Source organism: Lipophrys pholis, assembly GCF_963383615.2.
Source record: "Lipophrys pholis genome assembly, chromosome: 17".
NCBI classification, from domain to species: Eukaryota; Metazoa; Chordata; class Actinopteri; order Blenniiformes; family Blenniidae; genus Lipophrys; species Lipophrys pholis.
This window is the reverse complement of record NC_137643.1, coordinates 19,487,639-19,515,446: the sequence shown is the minus strand read 5'-3', so window position 1 is coordinate 19,515,446 and position 27,808 is coordinate 19,487,639. Positions and strand designations below refer to the sequence as shown.

The 27,808-nt window shown below is 42.6% G+C and overlaps 1 protein-coding gene across 2 annotated transcripts in view; it reads right to left on the bottom strand.

Annotated features, from left to right (window-relative positions):
- Positions 1-27,808, bottom strand: part of ptprua (protein tyrosine phosphatase receptor type Ua) — a 270,473-nt gene that overhangs the window by 49,798 nt on the left and 192,867 nt on the right. For both annotated transcript variants that reach the window (XM_080485679.1, XM_080485680.1), the window contains exons 10-14: positions 23,894-24,095; positions 20,141-20,243; positions 17,313-17,592; positions 12,318-12,354; positions 1,981-2,119 (exon numbers count right to left, since the gene is read on the bottom strand). In XM_080485679.1, coding sequence (XP_080341805.1) covers positions 1,981-2,119; positions 12,318-12,354; positions 17,313-17,592; positions 20,141-20,243; positions 23,894-24,095 — 761 coding nt within the window. The remainder of the gene's footprint in view (positions 1-1,980; positions 2,120-12,317; positions 12,355-17,312; positions 17,593-20,140; positions 20,244-23,893; positions 24,096-27,808) is intronic.

The window sequence follows — 27,808 nt, the reverse complement described above, 5'->3', positions numbered from 1 at the left end:
TGGCAACAGCCTCCATTGGGAGCAACGTCACCTTCAGCGTCTCGCCCGAGGACACATTGACATATGAACAGAGTGGGATACAGATCGAACCGCCAACCTTGTGATTGGAAGGCGACCTGGTGTCCCGGCTCAGCCACGGCGGACTGAAATAGAGCTCAGCAGAGCGAATGTGTCTCAGCGGTTGTATCATCCAAACAGATGTGTGTGTGGAAGGTGTTTCATTAGCGCTCCAGCTACATTGACACAAGGGATGGGCAACTTAAATTGTTGGGAGGGCAACCAAGTTCATATGGAGAGTGGAAAAACTTAAGTCACAGCAGGAAAGCCTGAGTTTCTGTCTACTTCTGCGTTGAGTTTGCAACGCCTATCTCCCGATATCATGGCTTCTTCCCCATGTGACACGTATTGGCTGAAAGCGGGACAGTTTTTTTTGCGTTTTTGTTTTAGGAAAGTTTTACATTTACACAACAGCATTTTGAAAACAATGTCTGTTTACACGGAAATGGAATAAAAGTAAAAAAATTTAATAAATATCTACGTATTCGTGCAGAAGCAGCGTTTTGCGCCATTTCCATGGAGACAGAATCGAGCCATTTTCCCCAAAAAAGTTGTGTTTTCAGCGGCTCTGAGCGCTCATGTCGCGTAAACAAGACACCGAAAACAACTTCCGCTTTCACTTGAAGGTTGTCGTGGCGTAAACATGGCGTAAACATGGCCTCAACGTGCCGGCGACGGACCGGCTCTGATCACAAAACTGTAATTTTAAAAATAAGTGCATAAAGATGTATTGATACACGACTTGTTGCTTTCTGCCTTTGATTTCATTCTAACACTGAAGCCTTTGGGATGTGTGTCTTGCAGAGCGGCTCTGCGTAATTATCGCCCTTTAAAAGACTTGATTTTATTCCTAAATAGTCGGTATTAGGTCCGTTAAATGATCAAACGCCTGCCCACACATCCCTTCATGTTTCGCGGTTCATTAGCCTTCCGTGAGCCTGATGAAGCTCATGCAGCCTGAAAGCGTTGCTCCCACTTTTCTGCAAGCATTTAAAATTTTTTTTTTTTTTTAAAAATCAAGTGCTGGTGCAGAGCCTCGTTCTGATGTGCAGCGGCTGATTTTTTTTATTTATTTCATACTTCCCCACGTTTGACCGGCGTCCTGCTGAACGCGCCACGGCGCGGGCAGATCTCTGCAATGATTACGCGCCGCATTGACATAAACAGCTTTGTGCGTGCACACAGACAGTATCTCGCGGCTAAATATAAACATGTCTGCTCCTCTTTGCGCTCACGCAGCCGTCTCGCTCCCATTGTCCCTTGCTAGATTGGTCTGGTGAATCTTATCAGTCGCTGCCTCCTTCCAGACATCCTCATTCATTCCGCCTCCATTCTGTTGCGGGAAAATTCCTGGGGTGAAGGAGTTCCTGTACCCCCCCCTTAAAGAAAAAAAAAAATAAAAAACAACCTTCCTAACCAATTACTAGCCCATCCACTGGCACCTCACAGCTGCTCGCCTCATGTAATTGAGTGGGCAATGGAATAACATGCCCCTTGATGGAATATTTCACACTCAGATGAGTGTTCCGCCGTCACCCGGCGAGCGAGGGAAGAACACACTGCAGGTGCAATCCACGACAGAGGTAATTTGCAGGTGGAAGGCAGCCAGCGATTCCAGAGCGAGCGGGGCCGCGCATTTGAATGTGCTCAGCCAACGCGCAGACCTTGAAATTAAAAGATGACACGAAAACACAAAAGCTTGGCAGAGGCGGCGCGGGGAGGGAGAGAGTTTAGGATTAATGCTCTACTATTCCTCTCTAACTCCGGTTGTAATTCACTCTCATTGCCAAGCGCTTTCCTCTATAGACCCTTGTTGCCAAGTGGGATAGAGATAAATTCTTTTACTTGGGCACTCAGGAACAAGGGAGACTCCAGACTGTAAATGTTTTGGCTGTGGGGCAGGTCTGAGGATGTTCCACTCACCCCTTCTTAACGATGATGACGATGGCCCCAAGAAGCAGGATCAGGACTACCAGTCCACCAGCGCAGGCTCCCAGGATCAAACCCATGTCCTCGGCATGCTGGGATACCTCCATAGCCCTTTTTGAGTCCTTGCAGGCAGCTGTGCAAGAGAGGGTGAGTCAGAATACAGAGAAAGCCAGCAAGAACATATCTAACGGTGTCATTATGGATGGTCAGCAAATACAAATGGACGATTTCTGTTGTATTTCTAGATCAATGGCACAAAACAGGGCGGCACGCTCAGTATATGACTATAAACAGAGCCAAAAACATGAATTCAACCAAGTATACCAGAAATATATGTTTCTCTCATATCATTTGGTGAAACTGGCAAACCAGTCATCGTTTCACTAGAACCTCTTGGCCATTTCCCTCCATCCAAGAACTTCGGCAGTGACTGAGTTAAGCTTGAAAAGAGACCTAAAAACATCCCCAACGGCACTGGAGTCGTTATTTCACTGCTTTCTTTGCATATCCTTTCACGTGTGCTGTGTTTCAAATGAATCCTGAATATGAACAAACGACACCAACCAAACATGGACCCTGTACCGCTCAGCTCACGTCGTAATAATAGGGATGTCTGTTAATCACTAGTAGTTTCCCTGATCGGTATTACTGCCTGACAGTCTGTATTGTTGGCAGTAAATGTATCTGATTGCCTGTGTTCCCTGTGGTGTACACTCAAAAGTCTAAAAGAAAAGATTTTACATAATTTAGACAAATCGGACCGAGTGAACTCCTAAACTAATAAAACTAATAAAACCCAAGATTTACAAAGATTTCATGTGGTAGATGTTCGGCATGTGATGAGGAGTTACTAGGGTATTAGTAGGGTTGACGGTGATTTAGTATCCGCCCTGCAGATTGCACATGGATTTTCTGGAAGCGCCTACAGCTGTGTGTGAAATTGCAATATTCACTCTACGCTGAGCAGTAAATTGAGGCCTCATACACGAATGACTTACCAATTTTTGGCGTCAACGACTGGAGGTGAAAGTCAAATGATTGTTTGTAATTTACCAAATACCGGAGATTTGGTCCAGTGTGATTTCATCGTGGCATGACTCCTTCGCGAAGGTTTCGGCTTTTCTTTATCAAGGTTGATTGATGCGCAAAGTGTAATAATTGTCGATTCGAAAAAGATGTATTCATATTCATAAGAACTGTCCTTTAAATGTGTCAGTGCATAGATTTCAAGGTACTGTCCATCACAGTAAATACACTTGGTGGCGGTAGAAAGAAAAACGCAGATCCAAGGCCAGGGGCTTACCTTTGTGCTGCCTTGCTGCTACAGTATCTAGCTTTTTCAAAAACACACCAGCGACATAATGTACACCGAAATAAAACTCAACCTGATTTGAAAATCCAATTTTGTACCTGGAAATATGATTTCCGTTGGATTTCTTCAGATGTGTCTGTCCAGATGCACTGATTGCCCACCTCCAAGGGAATTTTGACTTCAGTTTTTTTAATAATGCCGCACTGGTGCGAGAGGAAATGTATTCTAAAGTTTGAAAACTTCTACATCTAGGAATTGATGAGGATTCATCCACAGAGGACGTTTAAAGTTTAATCACTAAGATATGATATTCGCTGAAAGGATCACCGCTGCTTCAAGAAATCACAATCCGGCTACTAAAAGACAAAAAATCAAGAAATTAAGGTCCCGTTTCCAAAATATTTTGTATGAAAAAAAACAATAGTTTTTGCATTTTCACTTTAAGAAAAAGTTTCACGTTTATACGGCAACATATTGAAAATGATGTCCGTTTCCACGGAAACAGCAGAAATGCTGAAAATGATGTAGTTAGCATTTCGAGCCACTAGTTGGTGCTGTTGTTTGTCTTTGTAATGAAAGCACACACGCATGCAGCGGAGAACAACGGGAGAACACGGACATTCATGCGTCCTACAAGGAGCACTTTTGAAAAGTCACGTTTTCCCTGTTTATATGGAAATGGCGTTGGAGCGTTTTCCAAAAAAAGTTGCAAAAGTTGCATTTTCATTTGCTGCGAGCATCACTGTCATCCATTTTCACTTGAAAACGTTGCCGTGTGAAGGCCTGAGGTGATCTTAATATGAAGCAAAGTTTCTAGGGCGTAGGTGTATCAAAAACTGTGCCCAATACAGTGCATCTGATGTGAATTAGCTGGGAGATCTATCATATGTTTTAAGCTCTCATGCAGTTTATCCTGGTTGGCGTGCGTCTTCACAGACTCCGTCAGCGTGCGGCTTAAGAAACTGCTCACTTTCAAGTCTAATTTCTCCATTATGCGATCCGTTCTGGATACAAACAGGCTGCGGAGGATCATAAAGGAGAGCTCTGCGGTAATCCTGGCATGGTTATTGTAGCGCACTGACAGGATAAGGATCCCGCACTCCGTGGCGTGAAGGCTGATTCAAACAAGCTGGTGGAGGGAGCGGCGAGTATGAAGGGAAAGGGGGGGGGTCATCACCGATCTGAGCTCATACTAAAGCATTCCCAGCTAAAGCAGGTCGACTCAGGCCTGTGTATTACCATGGAAAAGCCAAAGGCTGGAGGCTACGCTGGGATGGGGAGACAAGCGTCAGGAAGGCCTCGAACTCTTTCAGAAAAATAATATCATCTACAAAGAGATGAAGCCGCGGTTATCTCGCCGCGTTGAGAGAAACCCTCCTCTTTGTGAACAAACGTGAGCTCCCCGTTGCTTTATCCCAAAAGGTGAACAAAGTGCCATTAGGTACAAATGATTTGTAGGAATATTCCCGCAAATATGACAGCAGGCTGAATCAGGCCGGGCAGAATCATCTGAAGGGTTCAAGCGTCTGTCAGGGGAATTTGCCTGCACAAAAGAATCAGGCTGCGTCTCAGTATTTCATTAAAGCAGAAACGCTTTGAGCACAAAAGTTACTAAAGGCAGAACGCTGAGTTTGGTTTGATAAGCTGCGGATTGGTGGAGGCTGTAGCTCCTGGCAGACAATACAGCCCAACAGACTCGCTGTAATCACACAAATCACGCTGGGTGAGTCATCCCTGCCTTTAGGGCCATATTTAGAAATTGGCTATCTCGGTAAAAATTTCATTCCGCTAAAGAAGAAAACTAAATCCAGCAGATCCATCACCGGGAAATCCACAGGGCTTAAGAGAAGTGTGGCCGAGGAGGAGGGAGACATGTTTCATCATAATTTGTAATTTCCCTGAACTGATTTGCAATTTATCAGGTAAGACACAGCCGTATTATTTTGGTCATGGGGGGAAAGACGAATCCACAAAACATTTCTGGACAGAACAAACAAAGTACAGCTAGAGAATTCAATCGGTAAACTGTGTTTATTGAAGCAGTGTAAGAACGTAAACGTGTCACTGTAATCTCAGTGTATGCGACGTACGAAGTTATTAGGGTGGCACCAGAATGAAAGCGGGGTAACTAATACGGCCATACCTGGTCACGAGTTCACGAGTACCAAGGCCGCCGTGGGTCAGCCTGATGATCATGTAATTGATAAATAACGGTACCAATTCAATTCAACTTTATTCATCTCGTCAAAACTGTTGTTGCGTTTTGGGTGTGCGTATGTACGACCGCGCTGGGCGCGCAACTTTTTAACGTGGCTTTGAAAGTGGACCTTTTTGAAAACGCAACTTTTTGAAAATGCCACTACTGAGGGTCAGCACCACGGCCAGAGTATACACGTCTTCTGCACACACTCAGTAGATGGGCAATAAGATATATAGTTATATAAAGTTATGTCTGTATAACGTTATTAGATCTATATCTATATTTCTATAGATAGAAAGTTACGAGTCACATAATAATCCAATTCATCGTCGGTCCATACAAATGTCCTTCAGTCTTGCATGTGAGATTAGAAATCACATGAAATGCAGTAATTTTCCCATCAAGTTCAGCTGGTATTCGTGAGTAGCTCACGTGTGTTTATCAGTAATGATCAATGAACGTAACGGGCTGGAGAGAGAACAAGAGTGACGTTATCCAAAACAATCAATAACCAATCAGTTGGTAACAAAGCAAAAATAATAAGTTAAAAACTGTGTAAGACGGTGGATGCGGCAGGTGACACAGTTTCTGGAGTATTTTATTTCTTTTTTTTTTTCCATTTTCTCAACAAATGTCTAGAAAGAAAAAGTACTTGTAGCTTCTAGCTAACATGGTACATCACAGCTATATGATGTACTTTCCTCAAGTATTCCCATTTCACTGACTTACTCGTTTGCATGTTTGAGAAATCTTTTCCATCCACTTTCAGTTTGGTGTTTTACTTGTATTGTGTTTAGCCACTGTCAGTAAAATCCAGCCCTTTCACTGTTGTTGATGTTTTTTTGTTGCGTTGGTCTGCCTTTTGTCAGATAAAATGCCTCTCATTATTTCAGACTCAAAGAAAAACACGAAACGAGTACAGCATAAATAAAAGCCATCCAGCGGGACCGCTGTCGTCAGTCTGCCACAGAAGCTGTCCTTGTAACGGGAAGTGTATTTACATTTACTAATAAATAGGTGCTTTTCTTGCCGTTTTTCTGGCGGCCATGCCTTTTCAACAAAACTAAATCGTTACCATCCTTCATTTTGTTTGTCAGCCAATGAATGAAGCTGAAACGCTTCATGTGTGATTTCGGTATTTCCACTAATTCCTTCAGCACCGCATGAGTCAATGTCACGCCACCTCAACAATCTGTTTCTCCGAGCTTCTCCGCGTCTCCGAGTCGCTAATTAATTCAACTTGCTCCTATTATGTCAATTCTTCATTTGGTTGTTGGCAACAAATGAGAGCGCTCCATCATTCATCGCTTCTTTACATTGCAACGGAGTCTATTGTGTGAGGTACATCAAATTAGCATTGCCACACAGGAGACATAAACAGGAATATTGAAGCGGCGGCTGGTGTTCTGATGGTTAACAGGAACACACGCACATACACACACGCACACACACACACACACACACACACACACACACACACACACACACACACACACACACACACACACACACACACACACACACACACACACACACACACACACCAGTTCTAATTACAGATGGATTAAAAATGACCTGCTACAACAGAGCGTCGTGTTCCACGAGTCCAACGCCAATCATGGCTGCCGTCGTTCTCATTAGCGTCTCCCGTGGCGTACCTCTTCCTTCAAGCTTTTAATGTTTTAGCAGGAAAACGTGCATCGATTTCCCAGGCAGGAGTCTACCTGCTTTTGGTGGCTGACATCAGATTGTCGCCTCCCATTCGGCCAGGATAATGGATTGAGTAAAGCAGAACCGAAAGTGACAGCTTGAGCTCAGGATTGAAGAGTGTCGCTGTGCGACATTCAACGTGTTTCTATGGACCTGATGAAGGTAATAGATTTATACGTGCACAAGCAGGTGCTGCCTTAATGGGATTCTGTTGTAGGTGCTTTTTTATCTCCCACAACGAGCTGACCTCAATAAAAGCAATGATATTTCCAGATGAAGTTTGAGTAGACTTTAATTATAAATCTCCCATAGTATCTTGTCTTAGTCCCTGTTTACGTGAAACAAGTGAAAATGCAACGTTTGTTGTTTGGTTGTTTGTTTCTACAGCTGCTGTTTTGATCTACCGTCACAGGTCTACCATCACAGCTCTACCATCACACGCTACTATCACTGATCTCCCATCACTGACCTGCCATCACAGCTCTGCCATTACAGCCCTGCCATCACAGATCTACCACCACAGATCTACCACCACAGATCTACCATCAAGTGTTCCAGCAGGGACAGGAAGTGGAGCTCAGGTTTTATTTTGTGTGTTATTAAGAAACAATACAGCAAAGTTCAGGGTTTTCATGTTGAAGAAATTTTGTGAAACAACTGCAATGTTACAATACAAGCAGTTGGATGTTGTTTTGATATATTTGTTCAAGTTTATATATTGAGAAATAAATATGTTCAATTGAAAATTTTGGAGATTTTTATTAATAAACAAATGATCATTTATTACTACCTAAACACACAAAAGTGACAAGAATTGGTACCGTTGAGTACCGTTACCGATTCCAGGGTATCGGGTATCGCTACTGTACCAGTTTAAATGTGACAGGTTCTCATCCTTGCTGTAATCATGTCAACGGACACCAAAAACACAAAGAAAGTTTTTCATAACACTTGAAAAGTTTGGTCTGCATCTCGAAATTAGCGCCCAACTTGTATAGTGTCTGATGTCAAGCTGTCAATAGATAAAATGCCACATTTCCAGAAAAGTGGATCCACATGGGAGATGGTAAATATAAAGAATTGGAAAAACTAACAGCTAACCGCACTTAAATGTGTATTTTCCTCATATAGGTGTTCTCACATGGTAAGAACCCATCAAACAGGAGCAGAAATGTCCTTCGTTGAACATACTAAATAGAGCTATGCATCAAAACCTGTCAGTCTCTTTGCCGAAACTCACAATCGTGGCTTCAGTTCCCAGTCCGATCAGCAAGCCAAGAGAGACATTCACCGAGGTCGGAGAAGGTGCTTCCATGGTTTTTCTCAAATAAGCCGCTTTTTTCTCACATAAGCTGCTTTTCAAATAAAGCCCTGATTCTTTTTACATTGCGGGTAAATAAAAGTATAAATACACGATCAGAGAATTTAAGGTATGATGCGATCCCATTCAGCTGTCAAGCAAATTTCAGGCGGAAATTTCAAACGGCGCAGAGAAGCTAAATGTGAATTTGACGCTTTTCCACCGGCTGAGCCGACGCGCATTCAGAGGAGCCTCTCAAAACGATTTGATTCGTAATGAACACGCGCTCATTGTTCCCCCGGTGTCAGCTACCGGTTGGCCCTATTGCGTCTAAAGACAAAGATATGAAGTCGAAAAAAAGGAAATACACCTCCGCCCACCGCCGAGGCGGCTCGGCCAGGCGCTCCAGGTGAGCACGACTGGCGGCGTCGGCGCGTGGGAAGCCTGGCGAACCGGAACAAAAAACAGGACTTATCGGGGGACCTCTGTGTTGGGGGGGCGGGGGGGATCAAGAACACCGCCACCAACCTTTTGGGCCTGTCGAAGTCAAAGAGGCACGACTCCGGCAAAAAAACCGCCTCCTCCACACAATAGGAAGGCAGCGTTCTTTTGATGTCATCGCCACACGGAAGAGTTTTGTGGGGATGTGGAATCCAATTTAACTGCCACCTTTCTCTAGAGCGCTACAAAACTCCAGGCATTATTCAGCAGGGAGGAAGGATTGGAAAAACTCCATTTCACCCTCTGTGTCGCTCCCCCCACTCTTGTTTGAACTTAGAGCCTTCTATCAGTGTCTGTCTCTCGAGCAAACACTCGTGGTTGCTTCCTCTCTCAGGGAGAAGAGAAAAGAAAAGGGGAAAACACAGCTGCACTGTCGAATTCAAAGCCACTGTAGCCCAAGAGATTGAGGCAGGGTTGCCAAAATGTCAACGTCTGTGATTCTAGAGGAGCCGGGCGAGAGCTGAGATCTATGTCCGCGCTCACCTTTCCTCTGTTGAGAGGAGGAAGCCTCACGGGGGAGCACTTCCTGCCGTTCGGTGACCCAAAGCACCACTAAGTCCATGTCAAATCTGCTAAAGCGGCAGCCTGATCTGGGATGACTGTGGAAGTGTCTGACACACTGCAGCGACCACATGGCTGGATACCGCCCGATTTGTGAGAAGACGACAACAGGTGGCGTCTGAGTCGCTGCGAAGGCAAGCAGCTTCCGTTTTCTGGCTCCTAATGACCGTCATTCGCTGGTAACACAAGGTAATGATGATCTTTGATTCTGCTTGATTGCTGAACCACGAGGGTATGACGTAACTAGAGATATGACGCTTTTCCAGGAGCTCCTACTTACACGCTTCGCTTTGCCTGGCCTCAGCCTCGGTCGTTTTCCATTACAATATAGTACCACCGCGGCGTGGGCAGAGCCAACAGAGCTTTTCCCCATCGTGTAATAATAATAAGTAATCACCCCCGATATGATGCGGAGCTAACGTGCATTTGAAATCAGCTCAAATACTAAATTAAACAGTATATATTTTTAGATGTTTATTAATTATATTACAAAATGTGGATTGTTACTTGCGTTACTGTCTGGTGTTTCGGTTTCACTGGTGCCCATGTTAACTGGTGACTTCTGCCACCAGCCGTTAGCAGCAGCTGATGTTAAAATAAGACAAACAAAAGCGACGATACTTTAAACTTTAATGGAAATGTGATTAAACGGCGTTCTCCAGGACAGCTACTGATTTTGGTCGGGGTTTTAACATCTGCTGTGAAAAGGGGACGCTGGAGGATGCCCGTCTACAACTAACAAGGAAACCGGTTAATCCGAAACACCAACAGTATCCGTGACTCGGAGACTTCCCGATACTCGTAGCGAGTCGCTTCGTCGAGCTTCAGCGGCCTGCCGTCTGCCGATTTTCTACTCGCCAATGCTCACTGGGAGTCTCGGTCCAGCAGGTACTAGGAAAGTACATGGTAGCAGGTACTAACACGTAGTGGAAAAGAGTCAATAGCCAGTAGAGTCAAGTCGAGTCGGGCTGAGGAGGAACGAGTGGAAAAGCTCTAATAGAGTCCGACATGCGGCCACCATGAGCTGGCGGCTGCTCTGCACAACACTTATGATCGGTTAGAATCTTCCAGTCGCACAGCATGTGGGTACATCCACAAAGTACTACTTCAAATAAAAAAAAATAAAAAAAAGTGACATAAATATCACAAATGCAACTGTTCAGAGTCACTGAAGTCTCATCCGGAGACTTGCTGAACAGATTCCTGACGCCTCAGGTCCCATTGTGACATTTCAATTCTCTGCCACGTTCATTACAAAGGAGCTGATGAGTAAAACATTTGCTGGAGAAAAAACAACAACATATTTAGATAATTTAATCAAATCACAGAAGTGAATTAACAAAGTAATGAAGGCTTCGTATTAGGGATGTATTGATACTGATGTGCTACACAGGTGGAAAGTAAAGAGTTACATTTACTCGTGTTACTGTAATTTAGTGGTCATGTTGTGTACCTGTATTTTTTTAAACATTTTATTTATTCAATATAAACAAAGCATATGAAGATGTAACCTAAAATCACACCTGTTTAAATTTATAATCAACTTAATAGAAATTATATTACCTTCTACATACAACAAGATAAATCCAACATAAGAATCACATATTATTTAATACCATAGACATTCCCTGAGTTCTGACTTCTCTCAAATAGTATAATAGAACAGACGAGTGTACTTACAAAACTAAAACTGATATTGGCAACAAAATACATTGAAATAAAGAACAGAAAAAAAGCTCAGTTTTAAGACATTTTGAATTTCAATACTTTTATTTTTACTTGAGTATGTTTTTATAAAAGTAGTGTACTACGCTACAGTCTGAATAGTAGCCGTTACTGAGTACCGATCAAATCAATAATCATTAGATTTAGGGAATTGTGTTCCAGACCCACTGACGTGTGAAGCCACAAGAAAGACCTTCGCCTGAGAATGAGCACTTCCTTTTATGCCAGCAGTTCATGACAGAGGCTTTTATTTTGACATACCCTAATGGCATCCCATTGGCTTTCCTGCGCTCCCGGGAGAGACCATTCTGTCTAAGAAAGTCACTAAGTAACCTTTACTCTGAGGACATTTTATATGAGCAACTTTTTACTTTTACTTGAGTAAAATATTATCAAGGTAATTGTACTTCTATTTGAGTAGAAAATTTCAGTAATTATTCCACCTCTGCGTTTGAATTAGGCTTAATGGCATTTAATAGGTACTTGCATCAGTTTTTGGTATCGGCAAGTAGCTAAAGGTTAATACTGATGCTTCTAAGGATTGGTTCATATATTCTAATAAATATCATCATCATATATAACCACTTTGCAGCATCGTGAGAAAAGTACATCATAAAATATTACTGTAGTTTCTGGAAAACAGCATCTGTTCAGTGGACTTGTACTTGGTGGTGCAGCTGTTTGCGGATGACGAACTCCTATTTCACCTGCACTAGATATGAGCAGGTTACTAATATCTGCATAATTTCCACAATGGTTAAGAGACATGGAGGAGGTGATGTTGGACCACAAATCCTGATCAGATCGCTCGAGAGAAATTCTTGGAAGATTTCTGAGAAATGTTTTTCATTAGATATTCATCTCAGCAGGAAGTCAACTTGTTGTGTATGACCCAAAACCCGGCCAGGAGATCAAGCCTTCATGCGAGATACGTTGGATTTATAGAAAGTCCATGTGACTGTGACACTTTGAAAATCACAGGCACTTCCCTTCATGAGAAGGAGAATAAAGAAGCAGTTTACCTTTGCGAGCGATTCGAATGCAGTTGATTCTGGTCTCCTGTGGGGGGAAGAAAAAAAAAAAGGTCTTTGTTATTTGACGAGGTTTCATGTGAGGACACACTGAAAACACAGTGGAACTTCATTATGACTCTTAAAACTCACAACCTTTGTCTAAAGCTGGCGACGTGGGCGGCGGGACCTTCGCCAGACCTTTTGTGAGCGGGGAGGAAATAATTGAAATTTCCTGGCGGAGGACATCTCCTACTGATACGAGTGACCTGGCGTCCCCTTCACCATGTCAGACACCCCACCCCCACCTGCACCCCACCCTCTCCCCGATCACTGATTGGATCGCCCTGCCTCCCAAAACAGCCACCTCTGTCCTGGAGACAGAGAGGCACGTTACTAAATTAAGATTTAAGGAAGTTAAATCAGACTTTATGGGCAATTATGCTAATCTGGTCCCCGAGATTGGAGTTGAAAACCTTTCACCTAAAACGCTCGCCAAATTACCTTTTTTTAATTGGAAATCTGCTTCAAGTGGATTCTCATCTCCTCTCATCTCTTACAGTGACAGATCAGTCATATTTACTCCCACCTCAGGGGTTATTAAAGCGGCGGCAAGTAGTATGTCATGTGCCTCCTTGTCCTCTGGCAAGGTGGGATTTCTGAACTTTTTTCAGACAGAGCAGGGATTATCAAGTTTGGGATTTCAAGCACCCGAGTCTCCAATCTTACTAGGGGAATATACCATCCTTCTCCTTGGGATAGCTTCCATATCATTTTGTATTTCATTGCAGAAATGGATCTGTTCATCAAATCTGAATCCTTTCTAATCCCCTTCAGAGTCCATTTAGCCTTCAGTGTCTGGGAGTCAATATAGATGGAGAGGAAATGGGAACCAGAAAGTCTTCTTCAGATTTGCAGTCAGAAATTGCTGAACACAGCAGGTTCTGACTAGTGGATTAAGTGGAGTTCGCAAATCTCGGCTCATGGCCATCCGAAAGCCCCAGGCGTTGGTTGCACCAATGAGGATTGACTTTTAAACCCGGATTCAATCAAGGTTCAATGCGAACGCCGTGATTTAAACACAGTCGTTTCATCCTGTCGAACCAACAGTCAAGATCCCACCTGTTCGGACGCTCGTATGGAGGTTTAACCAGAAAGACCTCCACCGTGAACTGAGCAAAGACAATTGAGTTGTTCGAAGGCAGCTGCCAAAAACTCTCGGTTGAGGCGAGTTTGTGATGCTCCAGAAATTCCGAGTTATTTATTTATTTTTTTTCAGTAGGGGGAAACTGAACAAGAGGATTGGACCAAATGTCCAACATTTCAGGAAAAACAAACGCAGCTGAACCAGAAATACTCCAACTCCTGCTGGCACTCAGATACTGAACCAGGAAGGTTTCCAGATCGCTGAACGGACACCTGACCAGCCGAGCCTGCGAGTGCAACGAGCTTTCTAGAAACTTCATCTTTCAGATAAAGGTCGGATTTTTTAAGAGTTTACACTCTGCCTTACGTTTGTCACTGCCATTCATGTAAAACACATTGCTTGTGGTCTTTTGCGTACATTAATGACGCGTGACGACAGGTCGTACAATGCGGAATTTGTAAAAACTAAATTCGCTTAAAATGGCTTTGTGGGGCTTAAGTGACACAAATACCCTGTTAATTTCGCTCAGGGCTTTTCCAATGAATCACACCTCTTCGACTGCGTAATGACTCAATTGACAGCGAACATGAAAATCTGGACTAGAGCTGCTTGAACAGCTGGAATCCCACTGGTGAAACCGGCTTGATCAGCATGACGTCGATCAGCAGTTTGTTGGTTCCGTTGAACAGCGAGAAAAAAAACCCTCACGGATCATTGGAAATCACAGACTGGCTTTTTTTCCCTTCCCCCATCAGTGACTTATAGGAGGCGATGGCAAGCAATGCGAGCTGCTTTCACTGTTAAATCAGCAAAAAGCAGGGATCAATCCAGCAAAGTTGGGATGAAGGCGGATGAAAAATTCATTCAGAAATCTGCTAACTTGGCAAATGTGGGTAGTTTCCCTAAGCTGAAAGCTGGAGCCGGAGCAAAGATCATCAATAACCAATTCAGAGTGCAAGTTTATCCAGTATGTGGGAGGAAATAAAAAAAATACCAAAAAAAACTGAGATAAGTGATAAGTAATCCCAGCTGAAGTGTAATAAAACAAGCACTGGAGGGCTGACAGAGTAAAATCAGCATGCTTCTCTTGTCATGTTTAGTTGTAATAGATATTTTAGCTGTAATTTCGACTCTTCCAAAGCTTCGGCTGTCATCACACAGAGAGAAATGACTCGTGTTTGTTTGTGGGGTTTTTTCACGAGAAACTGGCAACACCAATCAGGCATCTTTCAAGCCCCGCTGAAAGCATATCTGCCAAAGCAATTACGGTTCTGAGTCAATGGCAGCTCCATGGTCCACAGTAAGCCTTGTACATCTAATTTATCCAGAGTAATTGTCAAAATAATTAGGTTTTTGTTCCCGTCCCGCTCTCCCCAAGCAGCCGCATCGCCGCTGAAAAAACACTGCAGTTCAGAAAGTAGAGATGAAAAGGTTCGCAGGGCAACAACAAAACACAGAGAGGAGACTCAACATGAATAAAACTAATAATTCAGTTTGTTGTGCTGCCAGACGTCTGTCCACAAGAGCTCCTGGAGAGGAAGTCTTCGTCGGTTCTTAAAGGGGTCATATTATGCAAAATTGACTTTCTAATAGTTTTTCAACAGTAATGTGTGTCCCAATAACTGGAATGATGCCCCAGAAGTGAAGAAAGTCTGTCCTCTCAATGCACTTAAAAATGGCTGCAGAGATCAGATATACTGTTAAAAGTGCAAATTTATTGCTCCGATTGTCCTCAGAGATAAAATGCATATAAACAATCCCAAAATCAAAAGTAAATGAGACGCTGTTATTCAACAAATCCAAGCTTTTACCCAGGTTTGAGCAAGAGTGCAATAGCAAATTTGGAAACCCACAAGAAATAGGAGATGCCAAATGCCAAAGAACTGTGGAGAGAAAAAAAATCTTATTTAGCCACAAATTCGAGTAAGAGATTAAATTGATTTTTTGCCCAGCCCTACTCTGAATACAAGGTTTTTGGACCAACGAGACCATGTGGAAGCATTGAAAAGCTGGATAATATGACACCCTTTAAGGGAGAGCTGTCGAAAATGGACGCTTTAACTCTCGCCGCCGTTTTCAGACCAAAATGAAGAGGGCGGATTTCAGCTGAGCCTTCATCGTGTCGTTTCTGACCTGAAACACATTGGCTGTGGTCTTTTCCCCGCTCTTGAGCTCGTCCAAACGGCGCCGCGCGAAGGAAAACTGGCTGCATCACCGAGAGTTAGAAATCTAGATGAGAAGCAGCCCCAGCCAGCCAGGCGGGCGGGAACACATAAGCTCCATATGGGCCTTAATGATTTAAACAGCATTAGCTTCCTCTGCGTCTGTGCGAGCCGGCCAACGCGTTCCTTATTCATGTTTCAGTCGCTTCCCCGAATGCTGAAGGAGCTTCTCGTCCAATCTTTTCAAGCCTGCAAGGCGAAGACGGTGTTTGATATAGTTTGCCACCCCCGAAGACAAACCAGTGTGGAAAGTTGTTTTTTTTTTAAGAGAGATTGAATATGAGGCGATCTGACGACTAGATGATTACAGGGAAAAAAAGGAAAAAAGAAAAAAAAATACCAGACTCTGCAAGTCACCCAGCCACTTTGTTTGCGTCTTGTTTTTAAGGTGTTTCAGAGAGAAGGAATCTTGTTATTTGCTTCTTTTTCTTTTTTTTTTGTCCCGCTGAGATATTATGCAGCACTTAAAAGTCCAAAATGGGAACCATCACCTCATTTGGCGACAAATAAACCCTTCGTTATGCAGAGAACTGCTTTTTCCGGAGCGCCTCAAGCACACCGCCTCCTGCCTTCTCCACTCGTTCCACACAAAACCAAATCGACTGTCAAGGTTGCACAAAACACGAGAGTGGAGCGTCAGAAGCGCCAGAAACCAGGAATGAACCGAGGAGGAAGAGAGCGAGGACGAGTACGGACTTGCTGATAAAGAGTACTATTTAAATGCAATTACGACTAATTTATACTACAAACGATATGCGAAGGTTACGCGTTGCCGTGAACCACCTCCAACCGCCTTGAAGTAGGCAGTATACTTAGGTACACACAGGGCAGTGCGTAATCGTGTTTAGCATGTAGCATCTCTTGTGTTTTAGCACAGAAACTCCTTAACATGTAGCATTTAGCATGTAGCACGGCCCATAAAATCTTCCTCGAGCCACTGAACGATGCTGCCCCAGATGTCTCTGGTGATTAAATTGCAGGTGTTGTAAGAACTAGCTTTCACTTCTTGATATATAACCGACTGTCTTACATTTGTCATTCTCATTAATGTTAAAGGGGTCCTATTATACAGGTTTTTTTACAGTTTCAAAAGAGTCTTGTTGGTCCCAAAAATTTTATATTCAAAGTTTTTTGCTTTTTCTTGATTTTCCTCCATTTGAATATTGGATTATAGAAGCTGCATTCAGAATCTGCTGTGTCTGTGTGAGCTGGACTAGCTCCACCCACACATGCCCATCTTGGGAAGAGGAGGAAGTACTTCCTCTCGCGGTGCCATGTGCCAGAGCAGACCTGCCGAATTGTGGGAGGGTCAAAGGGAGGGCCGACCTTGATTGGGATTGGCTAAGCCCCCGATGACACTATATAGGGGTTGATTTCTGACTGGCTGGTTGGAGCAACACACTTTTTAAAAAACTGGAACAAGCCAAGGAGAGAGAGGACAGACGTTTTTCACTTCTGGAGAGTCATTCCAGGTATGGGGAAAGATTTTACTGTTTAGAAAATCAATGCCGGGTTGTATCGAGGATCCTTGAAGAGAACGAGTACTCCGTGCGGTATCGGTCCCGATACTCATATCGGTGCATCCCTATCAGAACCAAGACAAAGAAAAATCTCAACGGGAAAGAAAAGGGTCCTCACCCCTCTGAAGTTGCTGGTGGCCTGAAAGTAGATGAGGTAGTTCTTGGTGGGGTCCAAGGGGCTGTTCCAGTAGCCGTTGTAGGTGTGGTTGTCACCGACGGTGAAAGGCGTGGCCTCAGGAAGGCTGCTGGGAGCCAGCTCGGCCGTGTAGTAGTGCGGCGCCCCTTTAGCCTGGGCCTCATTGTGGGAGTTCGGCGTGGGGAAACAGTCCACGGTGCCCAGCTCGCGGCGCCTCACCTGGCGGGACCCGTCCTCTTCGACCACCACCACCTGGTAGGCACTGGGAGAGAATGACTCGGCTTTAGGCATCGTTTACAGTCAAAACACCGTCGTTTTCGCATTGCTGTAACATAAAATCCCCCTTATGTCAGTTCGCAAATATGACAGATACGCGGACATTCATAAGCACGGATTGTTATTACGTTGACTGTCGAAATAAATGGGGCTGGGAGTCGTTATTGTCCATCTGTGACATAAAGTTGTGTTTTGAGTGGCTCTGAGCATCGTTGGCATTTGAATAGACACTCAAAACGCAACAAACGTTTTCCACTTGTACATATTTTAATTTAACTTGTACATATTTCAATATTCAAATTTTTATATCGTACCTCTCTTTATTATATTTTCTACCATTGTGTGTGTTTTTTTACTGCTGTCACTGAAGATGCTGTCACAATATTGAGACAGAGTGGCAATAAACGACCTTCTTCTTCTTCTTCTTCTTGCAAACACGTAAACAGGCTGTAAGAGAGGCGACTGACCTTTCCTCTATTTTGCTTAAACATCACAGTAAAGTCAAATCATGTTGGAATCTTCCAAAGAAAAGAAAAGAAAAAAAAGAAGTGATTCTCTCTGACAACTCTAATTTTAGTGATGTTTGGCGCCCCCTTGAGGTTAGGAGCCACTAATTTGGAGCTATTATACCAGTGACTCCATGAAAGGACAAGCAGATGCCCCCTTGTGGCTGTGGTGATTCAACAAGCGCAATGTAGAACATGAGTGCATCAATTACAAAAGCTTGACATAAGAACTGCTTTCGGCTTGTTTCTCTAAACTTAAGCAATATTTTGCAAGATAAAACGTCTCAAAAAATTACATTTTAACTTGTCGTACCTTCAAATTGAAAAAAACAAAAAACAAAAAACAAAAAACAAACCACATCTAGTGTCCATGCTGACATTTCAATATGTTGTTTGCAGCTTGGTTGAATCGATTTCCTCCAGACGGCGATGAAACTTCGAGTTTAATTGTGATGCTGAGATCAAAGCAACATTTCTTCACCAGAGTCTGACGGCACCGTAGATGCGATGTTCCCTCACCATACAGGAAGTGAGATATAGCAGGACAGAGTTGAACCCAAACGACCGTCTGTAACGCCGCCATTGACAGCAAACAGTTTGTGTAATGAGTTCAGCGCGTCCTTGTTTTCTTTTCTAAATTAGTTTGGCTAACCTAAAAGTTTGTCTGCCACCCCTCCGGTTGTCTCATGTCGCGTCTTCTCAGCAGTGCTTCCTATCTACACTTTTAGCTGCACACCAATGAATAGACATATTTGTTTGGACATAAGAGTTTGGTCTTTAACACCAATTCGCTCCATGTTTTTCATGTTTTTGTTATGAAACTCTGTTTCATTCGTTCTTTAAGGTAAGTGAAAATCACCATATATATATATATATATATATTTTTTTTTTCAGTATCACTAAAATGTACATAAAATTTTATTGCATTATCTAACTTTTCATCATAGCCTATTTTAACATAAACATACATCCAAATAAATACAACCAAATCAGGCTGAAAGGAGCCACTCAATAGCAAGAATGATAATAGTGATAATAATGTTAAAAAGTTGCACATTGATGATATTAGCTTTGTTGCTAGCTCGACTGCTAACCTTGTGTCACAATAACAATAAAGAACAGATAGGTTAGCAAGCTTACCAATTATTTAAATTAAAGTATGTGTACAAATATTCAAGGTTTATTAAAAAAAATGCTTCGTTAGTGTGACAACAAGCGAGCTGACATTGCGGTTGTTGTAGCTAACAGATGCTAACTGGTTATTTTAGTAGCAGGTAATAAACAGGCCTCATTCAATGTTTTATTAATTGGGGGGCAAAACCTTACATTTTTAAGTTGGTTTTTTTTTTTTTTTTGAAAATAGGAGAAGAAATGTACAATTTCTACTTTCTTATTATTTGAAACGACAACGATAAACAACGATTGTTGTTTTCCCTCAAACTGTATCTGATGATACAAGATTAACCCTTTAATAGACACGTGACTGCAGTATTTAAAAACTTTGTCTCTTCATATAATATTGGCTTTCAATCCCGTTAAACATGTATGTTTGGAGCAAGGTTGAGACTTTCTTTCTCCTTCTTTGTTTCTTCCAAAAGAAAACATGTTTTGGAAGAAAGAAAGAAGGAGGAAAACAAAACAAAACAAAGCATCATTTTCCTTCCAGACAGCTCAACATATGCCAGTATATACTTTATACATATACTGTGGGGCAAATACACTTAATAGCATGTAGCCAATGTTTTACATGATTTCCTGTGAGAAAGATATTTAATTGAGCAAAAAAACCTGTATAGTTTTTAATGCCTTTCACCATATTTATCATGTGTTAAAACAGACATAAATGTGTTTTACACTGACTTCCATCTACTGGAATATGCTCAGATGACACTCTGGGGTGTGATATTTCAATAAATGTGATATAAAGGGTTAAAGAACAAAAGTGCAACTGCAAGATATAAACATCACAATGTGGAAGAGGGCTGAACGGATCGGCTGCGTGGGCGTGAGGCGGGTGTTTAGTTGTACCTGACAGGAGCGCCTCTGCCCAGGGCCGGGCGCAGCAGCACGGTGATGGTGCTCTCCGACTCGCTCAGCGGAGACGGGATGTCCTCGTAGTCGAACACCGGGGCTGGAGGTGGGAAGGGGGCAGGAACGGAGGAAAACACAAAAACCATAAAAAAAGACTGGATTAGGCACTTTTTGGGCAGGGTTGAAGTTAAACAGATGAGTATTTCTAAGCTTTTCGCCCTGCCCCACGACATAAAAAGATAGATTGCACCATATTCATTACCAGCCCGCATCCCCGTGGTATAACCACGCTGAGGCCTCCCACACCGTGCCATTGACTGATGATGACTAGAAACAGCAGCCAACTACTGAGAAAACAAGAGGCTCTTATAATATAATTAGGACAGATCTCAAAGCGGCACAACCCCAGCAAAGCTCTGGGGACAATGAGGTTGAGTGCTCCAATCTCTGTTTACTACGGGGAGTGAATTAACTGGAGTATGTAGTGAAGCAAATGGCCATCCTGGTACAACTGATAAGCTGAAGCAAAACAAGGAAGGAAAAAAAGAAAAGAAAAGAAAAGAGGCTCCAGAATTGAAAATGTTTTGACGTCCATTAAAATAATTGTCAACAACACACAACACAAACAGCCGACGTCTGCATAATCTACCGCAGCAACAAGAAGGGAGGGTTTTTAATGTACGAGAGGTTGTTCGCTGGTTATATCGGATGAATTATGGAAAAGACTAACAGCGTGTTGTTGCTTTTTATGGCGCATTTATCTGAGCAGCGGTGCAACAAATGTCTTAACTGTGGTGTGGAAGATGGCAGCATTGACAGTAGATAAGTGGCCAATGAGGCAACAGCGCAAGCTAGCTACACTATAGCGTACAGATAAGCATTCAATAATCCATAGCGTGAGGTGGAGTTTGTTAGAACAGAAAGGTAATTTGCACTTATTTTGTGAAGAAACGTTGGTTATTTCTCGAGGTCATTATGTTTTTTCTTTACCTGTCTGAACCAAATGCGAAGTTGGGCTGCATATGGCCCCGGAATTAAGATTTCGGAAAATTTATTAACCATTTTGAGCAAATTCTTCTGCATTTAACCAATCATGTTCATATCTCTTTTCAGGAATAGGCTTAGAAAAAGTTATAGAATGGATCCTTGAGAAACTCCATGTGTGATTTTCATTTTCAGATATTAATGAGTAGAAACTGAGACAATGAAATCCTTATGAATAGGATTGAAACCAATTGACCACAGTCTAAAAAGGAAAAGGTTAGTCACAAGCTCACTTTTTAAATCCCAAATTGTGGAACCCTGTAACATCTCCCACCACATTATGCAGATGACACACACCTTTACATCACATTGTCACCAGATAACCACAGTTCCTTACTCCGCTCAATATGTATTGTGACAAAATGGACACATGGGTGTTTTCTATGTATATTATCTACAGTACAACATAGAAAAAAAGGTCTAACAATCGCTTTTGTCCACGACACAAAAACCTACAAAACAACCAGCAGTTTTCTTGCAGCTCAGGACTCATACTTGATTCTAATAGCTACACAAAATCCGTCTAGTGCCTCAATAAAAACAGCAGGACAAAAGTTCTGTCCAAGAAAGACGGAGGGGGAAAAAAAAAAAAAAGTCCCATCTGCTGTCATTTGATCAGAGTAGACTATTGTAATGGCGTCCTCAAAGGTCTGAGAAAAAGAAGACAGCTGCAGCTCGTCCTGAATGCCGCTGCCAGAGTCGTGAACGAGACCAAAAGAGACGAGCGCATTACAGCAGCGCCGGCTTCCTGTGTGTCAAAGGAAAAGGCTTTAACCCTCTTATGACTGGGCCACCTGGATCTATTTGGATTTGAATCCTGCAGAATTGTTGAAAAATGTGTCATGAATGAGTGCTTCTGCCTCTTTTTTTTCCTTTTTCTTTTCTTTTTTCTACCGTTCGGAATCTGGCAGAGTGATTTTGATGGTGTGTTTTGCTGATGATGCTGCCGGGTTGTACTGCAGAAGTAATTAAAACCACATTCATGACGAGTGTCAAGCTCCATGTCTCTGCTCTCTGGTCCCGTCACTGGTCGACCTGCAATGTTTTTACCCTTTGAATTTTAATGTCCGTTCCATGTTTTACTTCAACGTCTTCACAAGTTCTTTTTGGAACACCTTGAATCCTCGCCGTGCCTGGATAGTGTTATATAAAGAAACGCGCCCTGACTCTCCAGGGTTGAAATGTGCAGCTTTGACAGCCGACAGCCCACATAGGCCACAAACCCGGTGGAACATGCAGGTACAACGGGGGAGGAGGCAGAACACAGGCTGCATTATTTACAGTCTGGGGTTGTGACGAATACAAGATTCAACAGTCAAATTTTTCTGGGCTCATGATACAAATAGGATCTTTTTTTAAATAAAGATTTAGGTTGTTTGATGCAAAAACAGTTCTCTTCACAACTGTTTTTTTAATAAACAGGCCAAAGGTGTATCTTTACAACCATTTAATCGCTGTCTTATCCATGTAGCTTCCACTTATATGTTAAAATGTTCACTTGCTTCTCGTCCTTCAAGCCCAGTAATTTGGTCACTCGGGCAGATGATTCTTTTTTTGTCCTTTTCTGACCACTTTTGGAAAAACACCCAATACTTCAGAGCGAAAGCACATTACGAGATCATTTCAGGAAGTACTTCAAGATTGAGAAACTCTGAGATTGCGAGTGTCAAGAGATACTCGACATCATTCCTCCCAAAATGTCAATGATGGTGTCTGAGTTTGTTTTAAACTCTAAGAGAATCTTGACGGAAGAAGTTCCAGTTTTTTTTTTCCTTGTAAGGTGCAAGTTCAGTCAAATCCTGACCGTTTGACATCGAACCTGGTAGTTTTAGGGCTCAGAACAACAGGATTCACTCAGGTTGTGACGTGTTTTGAACCCGGTTGGTCTTCAGCATTAATAGATCGATGCTGATCCTCTCCAGACGTCAGGAAAACGTGAAGCGTTGAACTCTGCCTGACCTTCCCTTCTATTCCTTCGGTTTTTTGGGGGATTCGAGGATGAAACCAAAACCGTCCCCACATTCGATTCACCTCCTGCGAGCTTCACGGGCAAAAACATCACTATAGCGTGTGTTGTTTCATCAGAGTAAACACAATTAGTGGCGGCAACCTGCGGATCTCCAGCTGAGACCAGCGCTTCACGCTCTCCAAAAACACATTTTCCAGACCGACCTCAGGATCTATATTGCCAAACCTCCTCGCTCACAAATACTTTACTTTTCCCATTTCTTAACAGTCTCCTCCGACTGGTAAACAAACACTGTGGTGATGTGAACAAAGCCTTTCATTTCCCCCCCCATCAAAACCCCTTCAAGCTGAACATTCGTAGTTTGGATATAATTCACAGCATCAAATGAATCCAGCGTGTATCTAAAAGCTGTTGCTGCTCGGGGAAAATGAAGACGATTTGTATTATTTACAAGCATATGCGTAATTTAATCGGAGCCCTTCAAAGGAAAGACATTACACGTGATTACTTCATTCTTTGCTGTCGTTGTGGATTCTTTGTATTTTTCATTTGAGCATGAGATATAAGCGTTCTTCTTTCTTTTAAAGGAGTCATTTCGAACGCACAGAAAATTTGAATCGACTTTTAATTCCCGCATTGTCCCACTGTCTGTCCCCGAACCAAGGCCATCCTTTGATTTTCTTATTCTCTAACATAGATGACATTTCCTCCAACAGGAAACGTCCTCTCAGCCTCACCGGAGATGTTGGTGGTGATCTCAGTCAGCGCCGTCTGGCCAAAGCCTTTGGCGGTGCGCGCTCGGACCGACACCAGGTAGGTGGTTCCAGGATGAAGGCCAGAGAACATGTGGTAGGTCTCGTTCCTCAGCTTGGACACGGTGCGGCGAGGACCCGGTACATTGATGCCCGGGTCCGACGACTCGATGCTCTGGTAGCTGATCTGCAGGCAGAGAGAGAGAACGGGAGCGTAAGAGGCGGTATGGTCATTGAGCCTCTCTTTACACAAATGTTCCACGGAGCATGTAGAAAAGAAGAAAAAAAAAGAAAAGATGCTTTGAGTCGTGTGGACAAGGCCTCAGTTGAAAAGGCATCATTCTTTTTGTTCACAATTTGAAAAGAAGGGAACGTCATGGTGATTCTCTCCACCAGGTTTTCTCTCATTTAAAGAAGGCATTGCAATTTTGGTTCGCAAACTTAAAATCAAGATTGGATTTTTCTTACGTAACAAATCATGTTTTTTTCCCTAAGTGCTCGTAAATGTCTTGTGTCTGCAACATTTTTACCACTTATCCACTATGGCGATGTTCTTTAGAAGAGATCGAACAGTCTGCAGTCCTTGAACACACCGTGTCATTGTGCCTTAAAGTTTGCAACCAGAGAACCAATAGCCATCATTCATTACGTCCAAAATGACATTCTTCACCAGCGTCTTCCTCGTGTTCGGACCGAAACGAGGAAATCGAGACTTTTAGTTTCTCTGCCTGGAACAACTTTCAAACGGAAACTAAAATGTCCGGACTGGGATCCTTAAACCATTTCCGTCCTTCATTACTCTTCAAAGAGCGAGGATCGATAAATCAGCCTTCATGTTTTTAAAGGTTTTACCATTGATGAATTCCCCTCAAAATTTTATTGCACCCTTTTTTTCTAATTTGCCTTACAAAATCTGCAGCTTTGAAATTTTGTCCATGTAAATCTTCACTATCTCATTTTAACTATTGCATTCTGTTAGGTGTGTCAAATCAGTTTTATGTGTTTTAAATCTAATGATGTGATGTGTGCTGCGGACCTCTTGGCCAGGTCACCCTGGTCTTCATCTCAATGGGTTAAAATAAAGGTTCGATTTGTCAACTTGGCATTGGCAAACGCAAACGTACATACGATGTCTGTGCTGTTTGCTGTCTTGATTGACTTTCCTGCAGCCATAAGATGCACAATGATGATATTCTAGGGTTCCTCGTGGTTCTTCAAGTTATCAGGTTCCAAATGCCTTTTTACCAGAAGAACACACAGAAACGCAGTCGATTTCAGTTTACAAACTAAAGGGGAACCGGCCATGTGTTGGCTAAATGCCCTTCTTAATAACGCTAATATCAACATGCTACCGAGAAGAAACAGTATCGGTAAATTGGACAAACGCTCAGACAGACTGAGGAGCCAATCAGAGGCAGAGTAGGGCGGGTCATGACCACGGTTTCTAAAAATGCCACTTCAAGGGCTGCTTTAAAGGAAGACAAAAACTATGGGGCATGAAAAAAAATGTTGGGGATTCATTTAAAAACAGTGTTTATTCCCTAAAGTTAAATCGTGTTTTTCATTTGGTGAGCAGTTGTTCAAATCAGGGACCGTAGATAGGATCTCTATGTATAGAGAGAGGGTACTTAATGGAATCAGGCTGCACAACAAAGGCTTGGAGAGTATATATTCGATATGCTTGAGACAGTGTGACGCTTGTCACATGCAACCTCTTGAAACACTGAATTCAGACGACTCGCTCATGAGAAACACCTCTCAATTAATCGTTGAGCCGCTTGCGAGAGGACGCCGCCGCTCTCAGCGAGGATCTAATAAGTCTTGTGCCGCTGATAATCAGACGAGATTCTGTGTCAGATCCTCGTTCTGGGCCTGGTCTCTACACGGCTTTCTGGATTAGCCCATGATATAATAAAAAACTAAAAAAAAAACATAGTGAAGGTGAAAGGCACAAATTTACAGCAGGGCGATGATGATGTGTGTTTTTTCTTGCCGTTTGACGACTCAATGTGCGAGTCTGTAAATCAGGGATTCATAAAACTGAGAGAATCAATCGCGCCGCCTCGTAGCGTCGCCCCGTTCTTCATCCTAACAGCCTGTCTGTGGCTGTTTAAATGTTAACACTCCCGGCCGGAAGCAGAGAGTTTGGTTGATCTCTTTCCTCATCTCTGGGCTCCGACGGTGCAAAGGACTGCGAGACTTTTCAGGGGGACGTGCTGATTGCCCTCCCCGTGTTCACTATTTTAACTGCGTCCTCCAATATTAATACGCCTTTGAATAATCTAACTGAACCTTTTTTCATTTCCTTTCCCCTCCTGTCTTGTCCTTACAAGTCTTTTAAGGACAGCCTGTCTTCTTTACGTGTTGCTGGGAAAAGTCTCAGTTTTTCAGACATAGTCCTGGAGGATGTCACACAGAAGGAAATGTGCCACAGCCTGATGCAGGATTGATTACTGCTTTGTGCCTTTTCTTTTTAGATTATAATTCTGTCATTTCCTTTACATTATTGAGAAGTTATCGTTCCAAACACTTTTTCTGGGTTTGATTCTGACCCCGTCTTAGTTGAACTAATGCTTGAACTAATGCTAATTATCGCATAAGTGGGAGTTTTTTGGGTGAAAACGTCATTGGAGCTGTAGAGTACAGGGTGTTTTTGTTACAATTAACAATGAAAACCACTTAAATCTTCTCACAATAAGGTGGCACAAATATTCATGTGAATGAAGAGGCAAGGTAGAACTTGGCTTTTGGAGAAAAACTACGGTGTGCGAGTAGATGAACGTTTTTTGATGACATTTTTAGGGTGGAAAGAACTACATTTGCCATAAGACTGGAACAAAATGTGTTTTTGAAAAGATGCAAAGGATGGACCATGTATGTTACACAAGTAGGGCTGTGTTTTCTAGAATGCTAAATTATATGCCCCTTTTTTCATTTCCTTACCAGGTTTACTTCATTTGTTTGGTTCTCATATTGTATTAATAAATTGTACTATAATATGGTGAAAAGACCAACCATTCATCTCTGTGGTATATATACAGGTTTGGATGTATTGGGGGAGATTTAACTGTAATGTACAAATGAATGGATGACAAAGGCAAGATGTGATGTAGAGGAACATGTGAACCATGGAAAATACTAATAAAAAGAGAATTGGTGCAAACACCAATCACATTTGGAGGGCAGTTCTTTAGAAATGGAAAGGAAAGGAAGTCTGGAGATTTAATGAAGTGTTATCTTGCGGTTTAAATCTAAATCTGAGGCCCTGTTTTTACACAATTCAGGTGAAAACGCATCATATTTACATTTTTATTTCTGAAAAGTTTTGAATTTGAAAACAAAGTCCATTTCCTGGATGCACTGAAAACAATGTAGTTAGCGTGTCAGGTCACAAGGTGGCACTGTTGGCGTTGTAATGAAACCACGCAGAGAACAATACGCCATAAACATCAACAAGCGAGAACACAGCACATTCTAGTGGACAAACCACCAAGTTGGATTTTATTACGGTGACCGTCAAAATAAAAGTACCAAGTCTGAGGAGAATATGGACTGGGAGTCACGATACGACGGAGGAACCTTTGTTCTGTTTGGCTCTACTGAGTATGTGCAGAAGAACTTCTTACTTTAGGTGTGGTTACACATGCGCCAGAGCAGAATTATAGAAAAATGTTCAGTTTTCCCGCATTTCCATGGAACGTTTTCAGAAGGTTTTTTTTTCAGTGGCTCCAAACATCGTTGTCACGTAAACAGACACCTAAATGCAACAAAAGTTTTGCGCGTTCACTTGAAAAACATTGACCTGAGTGTTTCTTTCAGTACAACGTCACTTTTCCGAATGTATTAACAGTAGTCTGTGGCTCCGATAAGAGATCGATCTCATTTTCTCAATTTGTGTCC